The sequence below is a fragment of the Notolabrus celidotus genome, chromosome 4, assembly GCF_009762535.1.
Source record: "Notolabrus celidotus isolate fNotCel1 chromosome 4, fNotCel1.pri, whole genome shotgun sequence".
In the NCBI taxonomy this organism is placed as follows: Eukaryota; Metazoa; Chordata; class Actinopteri; order Labriformes; family Labridae; genus Notolabrus; species Notolabrus celidotus.
The window spans coordinates 7,073,561-7,092,315 of record NC_048275.1 but is presented as its reverse complement, the minus strand read 5'-3'; the positions used below and the strand labels follow the sequence as shown (position 1 = coordinate 7,092,315).

The 18,755-nt window shown below is 40.9% G+C and overlaps 1 protein-coding gene across 1 annotated transcript in view; it reads right to left on the bottom strand.

Moving 5' to 3' along the window:
* The window catches only part of LOC117811937 (neurexin-1a-like), a 404,484-nt gene that overhangs the window by 185,984 nt on the left and 199,745 nt on the right, over nt 1-18,755 (bottom strand). The window contains exons 12-16 of the mRNA XM_034682434.1: nt 14,623-14,745; nt 11,533-11,914; nt 8,657-8,847; nt 6,774-6,947; nt 2,779-2,898 (exon numbers count right to left, since the gene is read on the bottom strand). Coding sequence (XP_034538325.1) covers nt 2,779-2,898; nt 6,774-6,947; nt 8,657-8,847; nt 11,533-11,914; nt 14,623-14,745 — 990 coding nt within the window. The remainder of the gene's footprint in view (nt 1-2,778; nt 2,899-6,773; nt 6,948-8,656; nt 8,848-11,532; nt 11,915-14,622; nt 14,746-18,755) is intronic.

Here is an 18,755-nt window from a genome sequence, read left to right as displayed (position 1 = left end):
TCATTTTTTCATCAATGGGTAAATAAGGATGCTAAGTTTGTAACCTCACTTCATTCTGTCACAGACCTCAGAGAGAAAAGAACTCCTTCAACTCAATGTTATATACCATTTAATTAAGGCATACTCAGAATTTAAATTGATGCTTTAACATAAATCATCACGATATACATTCTCTGAAGACGAGGACGTTTTCTTTTTTAATGAACCATGAGTAATTATCCATGAATGTGAATATTTTTGAATACATTTAGTCCAAGCTAATCATCATCTCAGCTCCAATGAGTCTTTTTTCAGGGACCGCCGAGGGCTGCCTATTGTCTTCAATATTATTAATTCAATTAACAAGGCAGATAAATTGTTTCTTGATATCTTATTTGAACACGATTCGACAAATTAATCAAACATATTCGATTCCACGTCGCCATCAAACTCTGTTTTTCTTTCATTCTAGTAAAAGTCACAGTGATGATGAGTGAAAGATAAACAAGTGAAGCTTAACAACAGAGAACTGAATACTGAGATGGTATAGTAATATCTGATTTGATATTATTTCCCTCATGATTTGTGACTGACAGCTGTAAATGTTAAGGGGCCGGGGGCTGTGAAATGGAGCTCCTCTCCTTGTGAGGAAGGCGGGACGCCGAGACTTCCCACTAGAGAAATCGCGGCGATGCAGCGAGCTCCTCGTTGTAAGACGCTTTCTTGGAGACCCATTGCTCTGTTGTAAATTGCCTGCATTTCAGCTTATGCAAATACACCCCAGTAAAAAGTGATATTCTCCTCAGAGATGCTTCTCTCGTTCTTCTGCTGCTCCCCTCCTCCTCCTCCTCTATCCCCATGACAATCCATCAACACAGATAAAACCCGACCATCTCCAGCTTCATTTTTCTCCACACAGATTTCCTCCGCAGACCGAGGATGTCTTGCATCACCATTTTTAAGACTACTTCACTTCATCCACAGTGAAGGAGATTCCTTGGAAAGTATATATTTGCGGATACATTTTTTGCTTCCCCCGGGTCCGCTCATTGATCCTTCCTATTGTTTTGTCAGGTCAGCAGGAATAATGAGGATAGCTACAGTAACTGGAATCAGCAGGTAGAGCAATTCTGCTTAGATATAACACACGCATACGTGTCTTATGGGCCACTCTGCTCCCAATGCTGTAAATGAGCTCTATGGGCCTGTTCAAGATGAATATGTATGATAGGAAGACAGGATGGAAAAAAAAGCCATGCGTTTCTTCTCCTGCTAATGCACAAGGAAGGTTCATGAGGAGTTCGCCATGCAAAAATATCCCCCCCAACACCTCCAGCAAAGCCCCACACTCCTCCGTTGATCCAAACACTTTCTGAGGAATGAAAGAGGTGAGTAAAACGTGCACAGGAGGGCCTGGATCCACATGAGCTACACTCCAGCCCGCATCTCATGGACAGAAGAATCCTTTTAGTGTTATCACAGTCTGCAGATATGTTCACAGGAATCTATTAACACTTTCTGGTGATAAAAAAAAAAAAAAAAAAAAAGTTGGGGTCTTATCATGCTGGTAGAAGTGACACAGAATGCATTAACATTTATGCTGTTCTCTCCTCTGCTTTTGTGCCATCTCTGGAGAGTCCGCTCTGTTCTTTTCCTCCTTAATGCAGTTCAGCACTTTGCCCATTCACCCCTTACTGTGTGAAGCGCTGCAGAAGAAAATAATGACCAAACAAAACCCCCGGTGCATGTTTTGCATAAGAAAGTAGCCCATTTTTTAAAGGTAGGGCAGACATTACCCCAGTTCTCTCAAAAGCTGAACATTAATGAGCGCACCGTCTCTTAAAATAAATGCCAATTTAACTGTCTTTAAGAGAGATTAATATTACAGAACTTTTAAATTGCCTCATGTTGGTCAAAGTAAGTTGTGAATTTGTAGGCGTGGTATGAGGTTGGAGTTGATGTTGGTGGATGCAGTGCTGAAGGGAAAATGTTCTTGTAAAACTGCAGTAAATAAAAAGTGCACTGCTGTTTTTTATTTTTATTTATTTTTATTCTTGATTGACCCGTCGTTGATGTTTTATTTAGCAGAACACAATGTTTGCTGCTCCCTCTAGTGGCACATCTTTCAAACTTTAATGAGCTTGCACTGTCACTGTCAGCCAGATGTCTGAGATTTAAAAGTCTCTGCCCTTCAGAGTCCCAGCAGCTCACGACTGCCAGTGAGGGAAATATGTATTCAAAGCAACGGCGCCACTAACTCAGAAAAAAAAAAAAAAAAAAGGAAAAGAAGAGGCAAGATTCACCCGAACTGACCGAGATACAACACATCAGTCATCAGCTGCAGTGAATGGCAACAGTTTGGCCTTTCACAAAGCCGCATTGGAGGGTTCACAAAGCGAATGCGTCATACTTCTAGTAAAAAGTTGTGCTTTTTAAGGACACGCATGAAGCACTCAGACACAGGAAACACTAATGAGTACAAACTGTGTGTGGAAGCACAGGATAAAAATGGCCCTGCAGTTAATGATAACACCCACCTCCAAACGTCTAACGCCAAGATTTTCCTGGATACATTTAATTAGCTTAACAGATGGAACGAGTTTTGTATTTAATACCACGAGATATGAGGTATGTCAATTTGTGTTTGATAATTAGGGACTTCGATTAAATCAAAAAGACTAATATAGCAGTCCAAACAAATTAGCATGTGTCTTTGTTTGCGTCTTCTTTTATTAAAAGGAAAAGTGAACAACAACTATTCAGACGTGGAGCAGAAAGAAACAGGAAGATGTGTCCTACCATCATTACACAGCGGCCCTCCGAACGTCGTCATGCTGCAGTCACAGCTGAAGCCCTCCCACTGCTGGAGACACACGCCCTGGTTGGCACACGAGTCCTCCTGGCACGTAGTGCTGGGGCCTGAATATGGAGATAAATGGCAACTTGGTGAGCAGACTTTTTTGTAATAACAAGCAGCACAGTGTGCAGATTGACTCTGCGGTGAAATTAAATGTCACGCACAACATACAGACAACAGGCTTCTGCAAATGGAAGCTTCCCACTGAACAAACATACATATGCTGTGCAAACTAACAGCTGTGTATTTAGTCACATTTTGGTATTCTTCTACAAATGCTGCTACAAATTGACAGATTGTCGCAAACTGCCTGCCTGAACTCACAATGAATGAATTGTATTCAGGAAGCAGACACAATAAAAAGCCTCACATGCGTACAAAAAGAGGAGATATTTAAATGTGTTTAAATGATTTTAGCGCCTGGATTAAACTCTTAAACTCTGGATTACACTCTAAAAAGTTATTTCTATATTTTATGTGGGAGGGAAGCTGTATCTGGAGTATCACATAAAAAAAGCCCCCATTTATGTCTGACGTTTGAGGACTTTATTTACACTCTAGAGCAGATGTAGTTGTTAAAGCACGGAGTTAAATGTGTCCACTGCAGACGTCCCTGACCACCTGTCAAGATGGATTAGATTTCAATCTGTCTGTCCTGAATCAAGCATTATAAATGGGATCACAGGTCAGTGATACTCAGTTGGTTATAAGTCGGGAACTGAGTCGACCTTGTGCTTATAAAAATGTAAATAAACGGTGCCTCCAGATGTGAGTACAGTCGATGTGTTTAACCTTCATGCTTGTGGATTTATCCCCTCCATCATTCCATCCTGAATCACTCAGTAAGTCAGTCGCTCTGTCGCTCTCAGACATTATGTGCAGACTTTATTGTCTGGCTGTTTGTGCTGCAGTGATGCTGAGTGAGTTCTGTTAATGGAGAGATGTTAGTGAAATGATGAGGGTTAGTTAGAGGGATGCTACATTCTATTTTACTCCCTGGTTACATGTTTTATGTAGATTTTGGAACATTAACAACACCGTCCTTGTCAGTAATTATTTATCATGAGTAATAATCACACATGGACCTTCTGCATGCATACAGGAGCTTCTTTTATAGCCTTGATTACTGATGCTGAGCACATGTATATATCTGATCCCACATGCTTACTCTAAGTGAGAGCACACACTGCTTCTATTGTGTCTATTCACTCTTGTGGGACATCAGACGAACGTTACAGTCTGATCTTATATCTCTTCTTCGTGTTCCTGAATAAAAAGTGAAACCACAGTAGGTAGCTGCTCAGACTCAGAGTAACTATGGTAACTGCTTAATAGTTATGCTTTGGCTGTTGCCCACTCAAGGCTGGAGAATGCAAAACATAAATATGCTGTACACAGTGGACATATTGCTGTGAGACAAAAACAGTTTAATCTGAGTGGAAATCTGACTACTGCAAATAATTATGATTTTAAAGCTCTGAAAATATTGATAAAGCTGATGAGCTGCAAACTAAATGGAGCTAATTTGTCTGTGTTTATTTAATGAGTCCACTTAACAATGAATAAATGTAGTGTAATATTAGTCTATCATGAGATCAGACATTCAAATAATGATGAAACATAACCACAGATATTTTTAAAGCACTTTTCATTTTAGTTCTACTTTAGATGTTTGACATGAAGAACACAATAAAGACATTTCTAACTTTCAAAATAGTATTCTGGAAACTTTAACTATTAAAATAACTTAAAAATTAAAGGGATAGTTCTTTTTTTTTTAAGTGGGGTCGTTCGAGGTAGCTGTCAATATTAAATGTATTACCCACAGGGCATCAGCTCGGCCCGCAGATCTGAAGAGCTGATCAGAGCGCTGCAGGTATGTGTCTGTCAAACTAAGTGGCTTAATGGACATGTATAAATATAGTGCACGCTCACACTAACTTTGGTGTTTGGATCAGAGCTCTTAAAATGATTTAGATGATGTGATTTAATTGACTCTGTCTGCAGCAGATGATAGGCCGGCCTCTGTGCCAGATCTCAGCCTGGTCTACAACAACTGTAGCAGACTGGGATCCCCATACACTTACTTCAAACAAGTACCTTACACAATCCCCCCTTCCAAAATACTGAACTATCCCTTTAAAAAGATGACAGTCTAAGGAATATAGTATTGGTAAACATTAGAACTTCTAACAACAATGATTTATTTCATTTGAAAAGGGAAGAAAAGACTGAATTTTGAGTTCAAACTTGAAGTTTTCTAAAAGGAAACTCATGCAGGAGGAAAGGTTGTTAATAAGACTGATCATGCAAAAGTCTGTCTTAAAGGTAAAATATGTGGACAAAAGGAAATCATGATAACCACAATAAAGAACCAAAAAATCTGTCCAATAAAAACGACACACAGTGTGTGAGTGCAAATCAAAAAGTGAGCCCCATAGGCTTCGATACAAGACGGCAAAGACACTTGTATTCCTATGGGACTGAAGTCCATTTCATTTGTCGGGTGGGTGAATTCAAACCGGGCAGTCTTCTTGCTCAGGGAGAGTTTGGGAGTGTGAGGTCAGAGACTGTGGGGAGGTGGTGGAGGGTGGGGCGGGCGGAGGCATTTCAGATGCACGAGGAGAAGGGAGGAGGAGGAGGGATATCAGACTGTGTATCAAACAGTCAGAGCTATCTACCTTGCAAGTCAGCTTTCATCAATGCAACTTTTGTCAGCAAAATAATAGGAAAGGAAAAGGCAAAGCATACCAGCTGTTAGTAAAGCACCAAGAGCTCAGAGGTGGAGTAACAGAAAACACAGACTGTTGAAGCAGGAGCGACAGGATTGAGGCGGATGTCTGTCCTCAGAAGGAGCCAGAGGGGGGAAAATTGTATTGTAGAGTGGAGGCCTGGGTTAAGCTAAACTGTAATTGCAACCGCTCTCAAAATGGCATCAGCAATATGAAGTAAAAGCATGCAATTGTTAAGTCAGAATAATGAGAGTGGGATGTGCTTTGTCTGCTTGGTTCAATAAAATTTACAGTGATAGAAAAATGCACATTATCTCCCAGGCATATTCTGAAACGGACCCTGCTGCTGTCAAATTCTATCAGCACCCATTTGTACCTTCTGACTCCTTTCGCGAAATGCAATGAACGTGTCATCAGAGAAGCTATTTTCCTTTGAGAGCAGTTATTGATACTGTGTGGCACCAAGCGGCAGATCTGACGGACCCACACGGAGCGCACTGGGATTGATTACATTTGTAATGTTGATACATGAAAAGATCATCGGTTGAGAACTCAATACAAGAAGAGTGGATGAGTTGTGAAATTAAACTAAGTGAGTGAAGTTGAAAAATAAATCAAATATTGTCTCTGGATGTGGTGCACACATTAGACTGGGCAAATGATATTCATGCATGCAACAAAGGCTTCATACATTATTCAAAAGGATTGCTTCTGGCAAACTCTCAGATCCAGCAAGCATGCACAGAGCAAAACAAAATGGGGATAAAATGGGAAATAACACTGGCAGGACAAATATGGCAGAGAGAATAATCAGATTATGGCTAAGTGAAACAGAAATTATTGCCTGTGGAGGAGTGTCAGGGTTTGATGCATTCTGACTGAATACTAACACACTTTATGGATGTTAAATGATGTGCCACAGGTCGGCAGTGTGGGCGCCTTGGTGGGTGTGCTTTACACTTTATACGTGTCCTTGTCTGACAAGTATGTGAAGGGGGGGGAAACTGAACAGGGCAGAGCAATAACCCTGGGGGGAGTACCAGAGAATTAAAAAGAGGATTGTATTTCATTGTTGAAATCAGATTTAATTAAAACATTGTTTTGTTGAGAACCGACACAAATAATCAAACCAATTAAATTGTAAACTCAAGACAAAAAAAACACTGTGGGATTTAACCCCTTTAGTGAGCTGAGAGACCGCCTACCTTCACATCCTCTCTCTATCTGTCCCACACAGTCCAGAGCGTCTGACATCAGGTCGGGGAGCCGCCCGTTCAGATCCATTGACGCCAGACAGCCTTGAAAGCCCTCTTTGGCATGCACCAGTTTTGGCAGCTCCTTGAACATCTCCTTCGCAACCCCGCCGACATAAAGGTCACCTGTGCAGAAATGAGAAATGTGACAACACTGACCCCTAGTGGAGAGAGCATATAGTGGCATTTGAAGCTCACTACAGGAAAGGAACAAGATTCTTTATAATTAGGCATTGAGTTTTCTTCACTACAGACCAGGTTTGTGTTGTTCTAATTAATCATACAGACTGTTTGATAAAGTATTTAGTCTAATGTGGGAACAAATGCAAGTTTTGAAAGTCAGTCTTGCCTTAAATTTCTCAAATTGAATAAAAAAAGAAGAGTCTTTCTTGTTGTAGAGGCAGGGATGGATTTCTCACTTTTCACTGGGAGTGTGTGTGTGTGTGTGTCTGTCTGTCACTGGGGCTGACTGATTGCCTAATGAATATCACCTGCAACTGCCTGTGAATCTGTTTGCCTGGTGCAGGGAGAGAGGAGGCAGGGTGCTGATATTTCTGTTGATCGCTAAAGCTTTTTACCACCACATAGTTGAGCTCTGGAAGTCTATCTTCATGAAATATATGTTTGAAAGTATGTTTTATCGAGAAGGTCAAATAAACACCCTCGAATTGCAGTAACGGCTTCATGTTTCCTCCCTTGGAGTCAGCGCGTCAGACAGACAGATCCCTGTATTCCCCTCTCTGTGACTGATTTAGTTTTTGATAGTCATGCAACACTTGTCATATATCAACTACAATTCAATCAAATTCAAGTTGTTTGAAATGTTTCTTACAAGCCACTAATGGCACCACTTTAACCCGCCTGTTTTGTTCGTTTCTCTGGAACAGCAATGATGTTCCTGGGTCAATTTGACCCGCGGCATAGTCAATTATCCAAAAGTGTCAGAACTCCAAAAAATACAAATAAAATTTTTTTTTGATCTAACATTTAACTCCATTACTAACCATTTAAATCAAGATTTAGTCCATTGGTGTTCTTTAATTCTCACAGATCATGGTTCAAAGAGGAGAACTCACTCGCTTTTTATTAAATTTCATGTTAAAACTTTTTTTAATGTACATTGGAAAGCCCTAAATATAGATTCAATAGTTTGACATGACAGATTTTTGATTATTTTATTTTAAATTTTTATTTTTTTATTTTTATGAAGTGATTTTGATAAATTAACACGACTCCTCTTGGAATTTTGCTTTAGAAAGGTACTTTATTATTAAAGAAGGCATGTATTGCCAAAAATAGACTTTAAAAAGGGTCAATTTGACCCGCTACATAACAGGAGGGTTAAGAGCAACATTAAAGGCCCAATAAAAATATGTTTAATGGCCTATATGACATTTTAAAGAGCGTCACTAGCTTTGTCATATTTAATTCACAGTTCAAAAACAACAATTAGGACAGCTTTTTTTAAAGTCTAGTGCTAATTAACAAAACATCTGTCCAGGTAGGAAACTTCTTTTTCATTCCAAGTTATAATAATCTGAAAAAACTTCCTGGTCAGTGAAGCACAAATGTTTTTTTGATGAACCCCCCTGCTCCACTTGCACAGCTTCCATCTTTGCTGCGGAACAGATGGGGGTTCAGTTCAGCGCTTAAGGGGGCCTCAGTGGTGGTAATGAGTTAGAGCCAAGCGTTGCTTTCCCCCCCCCCTCCATCCCCCGCAGGCTTTATCCTGGTGCAACCTTTCAGCCGCAAACCTGCTTTCTCTCACCTCCAGGCCACTGCTGCCCCAGTTAAATGAAATCTAGAAAATATATAAATTTGTTTCGCCTACTCACCCTTCAGGTCCAGGTTTTTGGCTCCCGTGGTCGTCTGCGTGGTGACCTTGGTATCAATCTTGACGGTGTGGAGGTTGTTAGTGTCCCTGGATATGATGACATTGTGCCAGTGGTTGTCGTTCAGGGGCTTGTTGGAGTTTCCTTTGATCAAGTGGGCTCCATTCCCCAGATCAGACACATAGTGCAGATAGCTGGAAACAGATATTAAACAACATGACTGGGTGCAACCGTGGACGCACATAAAAGCAGAGAGCGAAACCAAAGAGTGTAGACAAATCTTTCATCCTCATATTTCTCATCAAGTGCTAAACGAACAACTCGCATACAAATTCTAGCAGAGAGAGGAAACTTTTTGAAGAAGAATAATTAGAAAAGTGTGTTGAACTTCAGAAAACTAGAGCAAGCGTTAGCATGTGCCCTCTCATGTGTCGATACGAGCGAATCAGAGAGTGCAGCTGTCCGAAAGCGAGCGAAGTAATTGGCAGGTTTCAGAGTTAACAAAAGGTTCTGGGCTGTGCTGAACTAATTTGTTTTAAGTTCTTTTGGTTTACAGGCTATTTGTGATTGTCATGCTCATTTTTAATTAAAATGAATGACTTTAATGTTTAGCACATTGAATAATACCTTAACTGCAGGCGTTACTTAAAAGAAGGTCATTCTATAGCTGCATTTCAGCAATAAGAAAATGCGCCCTTGTGCAGTTGATTTCCCTTTTATGTGGGGTATTTGTGTTGCTTTCATGAAGATTAAAAAGAGCAGCAACAGCCGGCAGCTCTTCCAGTAAATATTCTGGCACAGGCGTGATAAGAATGAATTTGAATCCCCGTAGTGATGGCTTTAAAAGCTGTCAAGAAACATTTCTGTTTAGAAACTGTCATAATATGAAGGTCTGCATTATTAAAGTCCTAATCCATTTATATGGAGATTGTTACCTAAATAGAGGACTTGCTACACTTATTTTAAACTCATTCAACACAGTGTACAGCTTTATGCTCTCTGCCTGTGCTGCTCTCTGCACCTGACGGAGGTAGGTGTGCCTCACAAATAAAGCAAAGACAGGAGCTGTGTTGTTACTGTGGCGTAAACACTGAAACAGAAACAGTGAGCCGCCCACACTAAACCAAACTCCATGTACTAACTCCCCTTAAAACTTGGCAGAAAACTAGAAACATTGTTGTTTTCAGTTTACTCGGGGGACGGCAGAATAAAGCTCCTACACCAAAGATGCTGTCAAATCTCGTGAAGAGCAAACTAATCAGAGGTAGAGAGTTACAAAATAAAAACTGGGTTAGAACACACTAAGTTTTTAGGAGTTCATACTTCATAACTCCTACTTGTGTCTCGTGTTTTAGACACACATATCTGTACTTCAGAACAGGCCTTTACTTCAGTTTAACAGTCTTTTATTTTGCTAACTCATTGCAAACACCTTCCTTCACTTATCCAACATCACAGGCCCAATCTCAATGTCCTCCCTCAGCCCTGAGCCCTTCTTGACTTAACACTGACATCACCTGGGAAGTGATCGAAGGCAGGAGGCAGTAAGGGCTCAAACTGTAGAACTGGGAATGAAACAGCACTTTGAGACTTCTCACGTAACCTGCATGACGTCATGTAGCTCACCTTAGAGATATAAGGAATTCTTATTGCACAATTTACTTTCCTCAAATTCAAGGCACTTAAGGGACGACTGACTGCCATGTGATCCAGGCTCTTACCGTACAGACTGCTTAACCACAACATATAAAATATATAAATAGGCTATATAATACAAATATATAAAATATACTGTATACACATATATGTGAAGATACATAGATTAAGGCTGTTTTCTATATTCATACTTACAGGGAAACTTTTTTACCTGTAAATTTCATTGCAACTTTCTTTTTCTTTTCTATTTCCATGTTATGGTGTTCCTTTACTTTTCCATGCTTGTGGGCTTCCCTTGGGAACAGTGGCGGTTCTGGGAAGGGGCCAACAGGGGCCAGTGCCCCTGTAAAACTGGACCACCCTGTGGCCCCCCTGTTACCCTCCCTCCACACCAAACAAATATTATACAATAAAAAAAGCTTTGGTATTGCACCGATGTTACAGGTGGAACACATGCGTGTGGCACTTGGTTCCAGTCCCTTAGAGTGCTAAGGGACTCATGTTGAGTGTAAACAGCCAAACAGCTGCTGTCAGTCTGCATGTTGATCTAGTGCACAGTAGTATATATGTCTAGTATTTAGGGATTCACTGATGTTTTGCCAGTTTGTTCTCAGTCGGTCCTCGCCCTTCTCAGTCTCTTTTTTCAGGGTTGAATGTGTCCCTCTGACAACACCCTTGGCCCCAGCCTGGCCCCCCCAGTAAATTGGTCTAGAACCGCCACTGCCTGGGAATCCCATGTTTCACGTCACAATACTATGAACTCTGGGTAATTCCCTTATGCTAAGTCTGCACAAATACCCACTTACAGAAAGGGGGCATAAAGGGCACAAAAAGTCAGTGAGAGATCCCTCACACACTTGATGATTTGACAGTGGGAATAAAAGTCAGTGATTGCTGGAGGGTGGACATTGAGACTGGGCCACATACCACAATCAAGACATGATGAAAAGAGTCTGATGAGATGGACTTCTTTCTGATTTTAGTCCCTACTCAGAGCTTTCACTTTCTCACCTTTGCTTTGGTAAAGAAGTTGAATCAGTACCTCCACTTTCACACAAGTATCTGTATTTGTGCAGAGGTACAAAATATGTGCACTCTTCCCACCAACGGATCTAATCATACCTAAGGGTTTTACCTTTTTTATAACAGCCCCAGTGGAAGCACAGAAAGACTAAACCAAAGTAAACTGGACTACTTCAAAGTGTCTGAAAGTAATCTCTTACCCTTTGACCAGCTCCACCACAATGAAGTCGTTCCCATCCCCGCTGTTGAACAGGATGAGGCCGTCGGAGGAGGTGGTCTTGAACTGAAAGAAAAGGTGCATGGAGTAGTAGGCCTGCAGAGTAGTGAGGGTCACGTAGCTGGAGCGGGACTTGAAGGTGATGGGGTCGGCGATGATGTTCTTGAAGCCGATCATGGCGTTGAGCTCACAGTAATCGATGTCACCGTTTTTGCACAGGTCTATGTAGGCCATGCCGTTGAAGGCGAGGCTCTGGAGGTGGCCGATGAAGTTGGAGGGCACCATAGACATGAAGCGCCTCTCTGTCACTATGCCCGTCTCGATGTTGTGGAACTCCAGCTGGGTGTGGTCACCTGCCATTTGACCTTTTATCAGCAGAGGGGGGAGGGAGTGTGTTATTAAAGGGACATTTACAAAACCTTTAGATCAGCTGTTCCCAAATGACAGAATGCTGCAGGTGGGGATGTAACGGTACCTCACAAAACAGAACTTTGGTACAGGAGACTTCTGTAGCTGAGTAAAAGTGTAAAGACATGCACTATTTTAGCATGTCCTCTCTTTACTGCTTGCATTTGTGTTGCAGGTAACCAAGAGAGGTGTTACCATAGACTATAAAACATGAACGTAGACTCAGTGTGGTCACTTACTGTAAAGTACAGTTTCCAAGCCTATCCATGATTGACACCATATTTGAAATGATGACACAACCTATCTTCAGTCGACCCAACAGGCAAAGAGGCAGAGTTGAGGCAGGCCTTTAGCCTCCTCTCTAACAGCAACAGTGTGCCCATCTGTCAGTCAAGTCAGCCATGCACTCAATTATGCAACACATGTAACCTTAATGTCTTCTTAACCACTAACTTATAGCACGATTCATCCCCGGTACAGTGTGTGGGAATCAAGAAATGAGCTATTCAGAGCAAATCATCGTTTGAACCAGGCTGTTAATATTGAGGAATTTCCCGATGTTACTTAAATAACACAAAGACAGAATCAACTTGCAGTCTTTGTGGGTTTATTGAAGATACAGCTCACAGTGTTCTGCAAACTATCCACTCAGGTCATGTTGACCTGAGTATCTGTTCATGAGAAAGTGAACTAATGAACCCCTTTAAGGACAAATTGAGGAAACAACTGGTTTCTGGAAAATCAACCTTTTGTACGTTCTCTTGCACATTTCTAGGAACTTAGATTAGAGAATTCGCCACGACATTAACATGTTTATTTTTGCTGGAAAGATAAACTTTTTGAATGTGTGTGTATGTGCTTTCAGGGGCTTTAAGCCTCAAACAGATACTTGAGGATCTTTAGTTTTTAACACTTCTGCATCAGCTTCATTTTTGAAGACCTAAGGTTGTGGCTTCGGTGTAAACGATATGGTAACGATGATACCTCTTAAGGGGTTTCTAAAACATCCTGTTGATTGTTTTTAGCTGTCTTTATTTGTTTCCTGTTACTTTACAATCCAGCAGAACTACCTTTTGTGCAAGCGGCAACCTCCAGTCTAAAAATATGAGTCCAATGCAGAAGTGCTAAAAACTGAAGTTCATCAAGGATCCTCTTGAAGCTGGCTCCGGAAGTACCGGAAACCACATACACACCAATTCAATAAAGCTGATCTTTACAGCAGAAATAAACATGTTTACAGCCTGGTACAAAAGACGAGTGTAGCCTGGATAGATCATTTCTGGATCGGCACACACTGTACAGGGGGTGAATTTTTTTCTAATGCAATTCGAAGATATTGAGATTACAAGTCTTCTAATGAGAGGCACAGCTGACTTGATTGACAGGCGGGAACACTTTAGCTGTTGGCTAGAAGGCTCAAAGCCCGCCTCTTTACGTCACAATCGCTCCACAGCAGCAATATGGCTGCCCCCGACGATTAGCCTCAAAACAACGCTTCAGAAACAGATGGGTGACGTCACGGATACTACGTCCATATTTTATACAGTCTATGCTTTTGTGTCCTTTTTAAATTAAAATGTGCACAATGTTTTAAAACAGGAGAGAAAGTTACTGTGGCACAAGGCAGGGAAATAAATAGATGAATAAAGAAATAAAGCAAGTAAGAATAAAAAAACAAACAAATAAAAGCATCACAAATAACAGTGAATAATAATGAGGCTATCTCCTCTCCAAAGCTTGAGCATAAATTGATCTACTTACACCCTAAATGTCATAGATAAATTGTTTCTAGCAGCTTGAGTTCTATATTATTGTGAGTACCGTTACATCCCCAGCTGTGATCCTGTTTACATTTTGTTTTCAGAAATATTCTAGGAACACACTAAACCTTTAATCATGGAAATGACATTATAACTAAGGACCAGGATGATTCATTTCACAATATATTTCAATAATACATTTTGCTTCATAAACAAAAAAAGTCCATGTGAAAGAATGTTGAGAAATGCAGGGCAAAAAATAACATATTCATTTACAGATTTCAAACAGAGGGTGCAAATATTAAGATCCAGAAATAAATACTTTTGTTTATGTATTGCTGAAGACCTTTTGAGGCCCAGCTGCACTACTGACATGGCCCACCAGTGGGCTGCAGTCCACACTCTGGGAATCATTGCTCTAAATAACAAGAGTAACTCTGTATGGCAGCAGAGGCCACAGCATTAAAGAGAAATAGTGTTAAATCCCAATACTGAAAATAATTAAAGTTATGCTAATGCAAAATAAATAGCAAGAATATCTAATAAATCTATCTGACTCAAATCTATTTAATTTGTACTGCTTAGTTGAATTCTGTGGTTTCTGTAATTAGTGGTAGCCTTCTCAAGGCCATGACATATTGAAAACTGTTCCTCCAACATAAACATTTTGTCCAAAATGGATCTAAAGTTCAAAGAGTTTACTCTCATAAGTCTATAAAAATATAAGACCTGCAACAAAAAAAAGGTCTAGTACTGAATATTTCACTTAAGCTCTTCTTTATTCTGTAACTTTTGTCTCGGAGTCAGAGAAACCTCAAACCTAAAAGCCTAAAAAGGTTATTCATAATTAAAACTTAAAGTAGAAAAATAAGTTTCTGTCAGGGAGAAGAGAGGATGAGATGTACCTTCCACAGGCGGCAGATCATCTACGGTCAGTTTCAAACTCTTGCCCCTCCTGAACACACGAACTGTGTGCCACTCATTATCGTTCAGATTCTGACCCGCAAAAATAGTCTCTGGACCTTTGCCTGCAGGACAGTCCAGACAGCGGTTAACACACATGCATGCAAACACACCACATACTGTACATAAGAGAGACAGGCTGAGAGATAGAGAGGAGGAAGGGGAGGGGAGGGGAAGGGAAGGGAAGGGGGGGTCTAAAGGAGGACAGAGAAGATAGCCTGACAGAGGCAGAAAACATTAAGGTAGACATAGTTAATGGTCCATAAAAACACATCGCTCTGACTTGCATTTGCTGCACTGATCGCACCATTAGATAGGGCATCAATTTCTCAATTCTCGCTGAACACAATCTTCCTCAAACAAAAGAGGAGGGAGGCAGTAATCAGAGTGTCATAATATTACCAACAACAATATTAACATTAACTCTTTGGCTGTAGTGTCAGAAGTAACAGAAATAATAAGACATTTCATTCCCTGGTGCAGCTTCCTCCTCCCTATCACACCACTTGGTGGCAGCAGATAGCCACCCAAAAGGCTTCAACGGTGCCAGGCACTTAACAACTGAGCATCACTCTCCATCTTGTTTACCTTCCACAGTGCAACCCAGTATTTGATTTTTTTTTCTCCCTTGCTCACCACAGGAAATGAAAAAGTGATATTGAAAGGAGGAATGGGGACGATGTGCTTTGTGGTGAAAAGAAGCCCTTCAAAGTAAAACAGACGGGGCCATTGTTGCAGGAAATCTAGGAAATACAGAATGTGATTCTTTTTTTTTCTGCACCCTTGAAAATGCATGGGTGTAGCAGGAAACAGATGCAGCTCAGGAACACTCTTCAATTTCCACACCGTCTAATCCTCTTGAGTTACGACTGTCAATAATCAAAAAGGACCATTTGACTGATGAATATTTAACAAATAGCAATATTCAAACCTCTGAATCATCCCCTCACTCAGTCCTGGAACCAGCTATTTAATTTTACATAAAGTGTGTCACTGCTCGCGGGCAGAAATGGAGATGTCACACACAATCACACTGCCAAAAAAAAACCTCAAGAGGAGATAATCAAATTTGGAATCACAGATAAATCAGAGCGACTGCACCGAATCTCTGTGATCTCAAGAGCAGAGAGAAAAAATAATCTCTCTGAGTTACCCTCCTGCATTTAAAAATTCCAACATCGGTCCAATTGGGGCAGCATATTATTTTTTCATGCCGTCTCCGTCAGAGAGTATCTTTGAGTTGGTATAGAGCTCTGATGCTCCCCTGCTGGGCACACATAACCAAACAGAGCACTGAGGACGTGCCGCTGTGACAGTATTAAAATCCCCTGGCTGTGGATACCTTGCCCACTGTGGGGAGCTTTTCACATGGGTGCCAGGTTCATTCCCCTGCACCCATTTGTGGCTATTTATTCCTTCCTTTTTTTTTTTTTTTGTGCACTCTTCAAAGCTCTGATACAATGTGTATGCAAATCTGAGGGTGCCAAAGTACTGGGACACACTCAATCTCAGAGGCACAGTTCTGCTTTGTAAGCACTAAACACCGGGCCAGGATTGAAACCAGACGACTGGTGAGGGATTAAGGCGGGGAGATATGAAATAATGGGATGGAGTTGGACTTGAAAGCAGGCTTGATCTTTGCCTTCCATCACGCTGTCCTTGTTGCACTCCAAGGAGGAAAGAAAGAGAAGGGGGGGTGGGGAGGTCAATCGCATTGAGACGCATATTTCTGCACCACATTCACTCCCTCAGAGCCTGTAGTGCAGCCTGTGGTCTGAACAGCAAACTGCTGGCCAGACATGAAGGGCGTTTAGTCCACTCTCTCTGCCACATCCAGCCCTCTCTAGTGCCCTCACTGATGGGGATCTATCTGCAGTGATGGATCTACAGTGATCCTTCCCTGCCTCAGTGACTCCTTGCCCAAGGGAACAGTGGAGACGTGTAGAATAAGGGCTGAATGAGAAGATGTGATTATCCAGTCAATCAGCTCTGGCTGGCTGCATGACAGGTCAGATACTGGTTCTGCTGGCTCCTGATGCTGGGTATTACATGTGTGGAGGGGAGATGGACTCAGTGAGTGAGCAGCAGGCCACAGATTATCATCAACACATTAAAACCAGCACACATGGCAGAGACAGCGTAGCAGTTTCACAAAGCTATGCAACCTGCTTCTCCAATCAATGCCCTGCAAACAGAAAGTCATTGTTAAAATGTCCCAGCTATCAGAGGTTAAACAGAGTTAAAACAATAAGTGTGCCAGTCAATACTAATCTGCTGCTGCCATTTGCATTCCTGTTTGTTTGTCCCATATAATGAGAGTGAGCTCGACACTGAACATGTTGAAAGGTTGTTGTGAACACGACCCGATCTAACTGCCATCACTTTCCTGAGATCAGACTATTTTTAGCAGCAGCTGCATAATCATGTCGTGTTAACTACCTGCTGGCTTGACAGGAAAGTCCCTCAGCATGCTGTAACTTTGGGAGATGTCAGGGTTTGTTTCCAGGCTTGGATCTCAGGAGCTAATTTTTCTTACAAGGAACACTGAGAAGACGTGCTGACCTCCATGTGACACTACCTCCCTGCAACCGCAAAAGAAAAACCTTCTTATCTCTTTGGTTTAATTCTAAGAGCATGTTCTTTCCTTACTCTGGGTGCTCTCACAGAAGCATATGCAGAAAGATACTCGGATTTAAGTTAGCATTTCTGGTATTGAGTTGGTGTTGCAGGGCTGTGTAGAAAATTAGGGAATTTATAGTTTCTGATATGACATAACAAGAAAATGATTTGGGTTTTTATGTGTCGTCTCTACTGACTTGTATTGTGGGGAAGCGGTATACTTAATCCACTTAAATGTCATGGAGAAAAAATATCAGGTGATGTAGTGCAGAGGTCAGGGTGGATGGATGAATCATACAAACAACGTAGTTTTCAAGGTCTGCATTGTAAAAATGACAACTTAAAATAGTTAGCTTGAAAATGATTTTTTGGTTAAGTAAACAAAAAATGTTCCATTTTGTTTCAAACTTCATCAAAGTAGTTATCTCAACTCCCTTTATCAAGTTTGTTGTGTAAAGTCGGTCTCATTTCATAAGTTAGGTTCGCATAACTTGAAATGATGGGTTTGAGGCTAGGCTAAATTATTTGAGTCTGCTTCAGGCAAAGAACGGGGTCTCCAACTCAAACCTACAGGGGTCTTCCACACTTTCAAATCCCCACATGTGGCGCCATCTCTCCTGTCCTGTGTGGATTTTATCGCCCTAAAGGTGAGTATTTTGTTTGAGTATTGCATTGAAACTCTGGCTTTACAGTTGGTCAATTGATGGTGAGTTGATTACCGGTTAATGTAACTTTAATTTGTTTAGTTACTTAGTTTAATAAGGCATGGTCATTACCAATAGTTAGCCGCCTTGAACGTTAGCTAGCTACCTTGCCAGTGGGAAAACGGTGCATTAACGTGCAGTAACAAAGGGACATTTTCTGAACACAAAAAAATAAGTTGGCACAACTTTCACTTCTTAGTATGAAGAACTCAAAACTTTAAGTTATACTGCATATGCATGATAAGTTATCTCAACAAAAACTAATCAGCTGGCTCAAATGTAAGATTTCTAGTTAGCTTCAGAACTCAAAAATCTAGTGCAGACAGGTGCCTTGAAATTTTGAGTTTTCACAGCTTTTTCCTTTGCAGTGTGTGAGAAACTCAAGGTCAACCTTACTGTACGTATTCTATTTATTTACATGAACCCATAATACATATCTTAGAACAGTCTCTTACAAGACTGCATGTTGGACTATCTTTAGCTGATGGGTGGCTGTGGAGATCCTCACTGAGCCCTGATCCTTTCATTTGTCTGTTTATTTTGTATATTCTGTTGATTCATCTTTAAGGAAGTGTTTATAGTTCATAACTGAGAAAATTAAGTCATATCAGGAAATGTCAGATGAGGAAATTAACTTATAAGTAAAGTAATTTTTCCATCTTGTATCATAAACTCAGACTTTTTAAACCAGTGGATGTAGCTGACGCAGTTAGAATGTGTGTGTGTGTGTGTGTGTGTTGGTTTCCATGAAA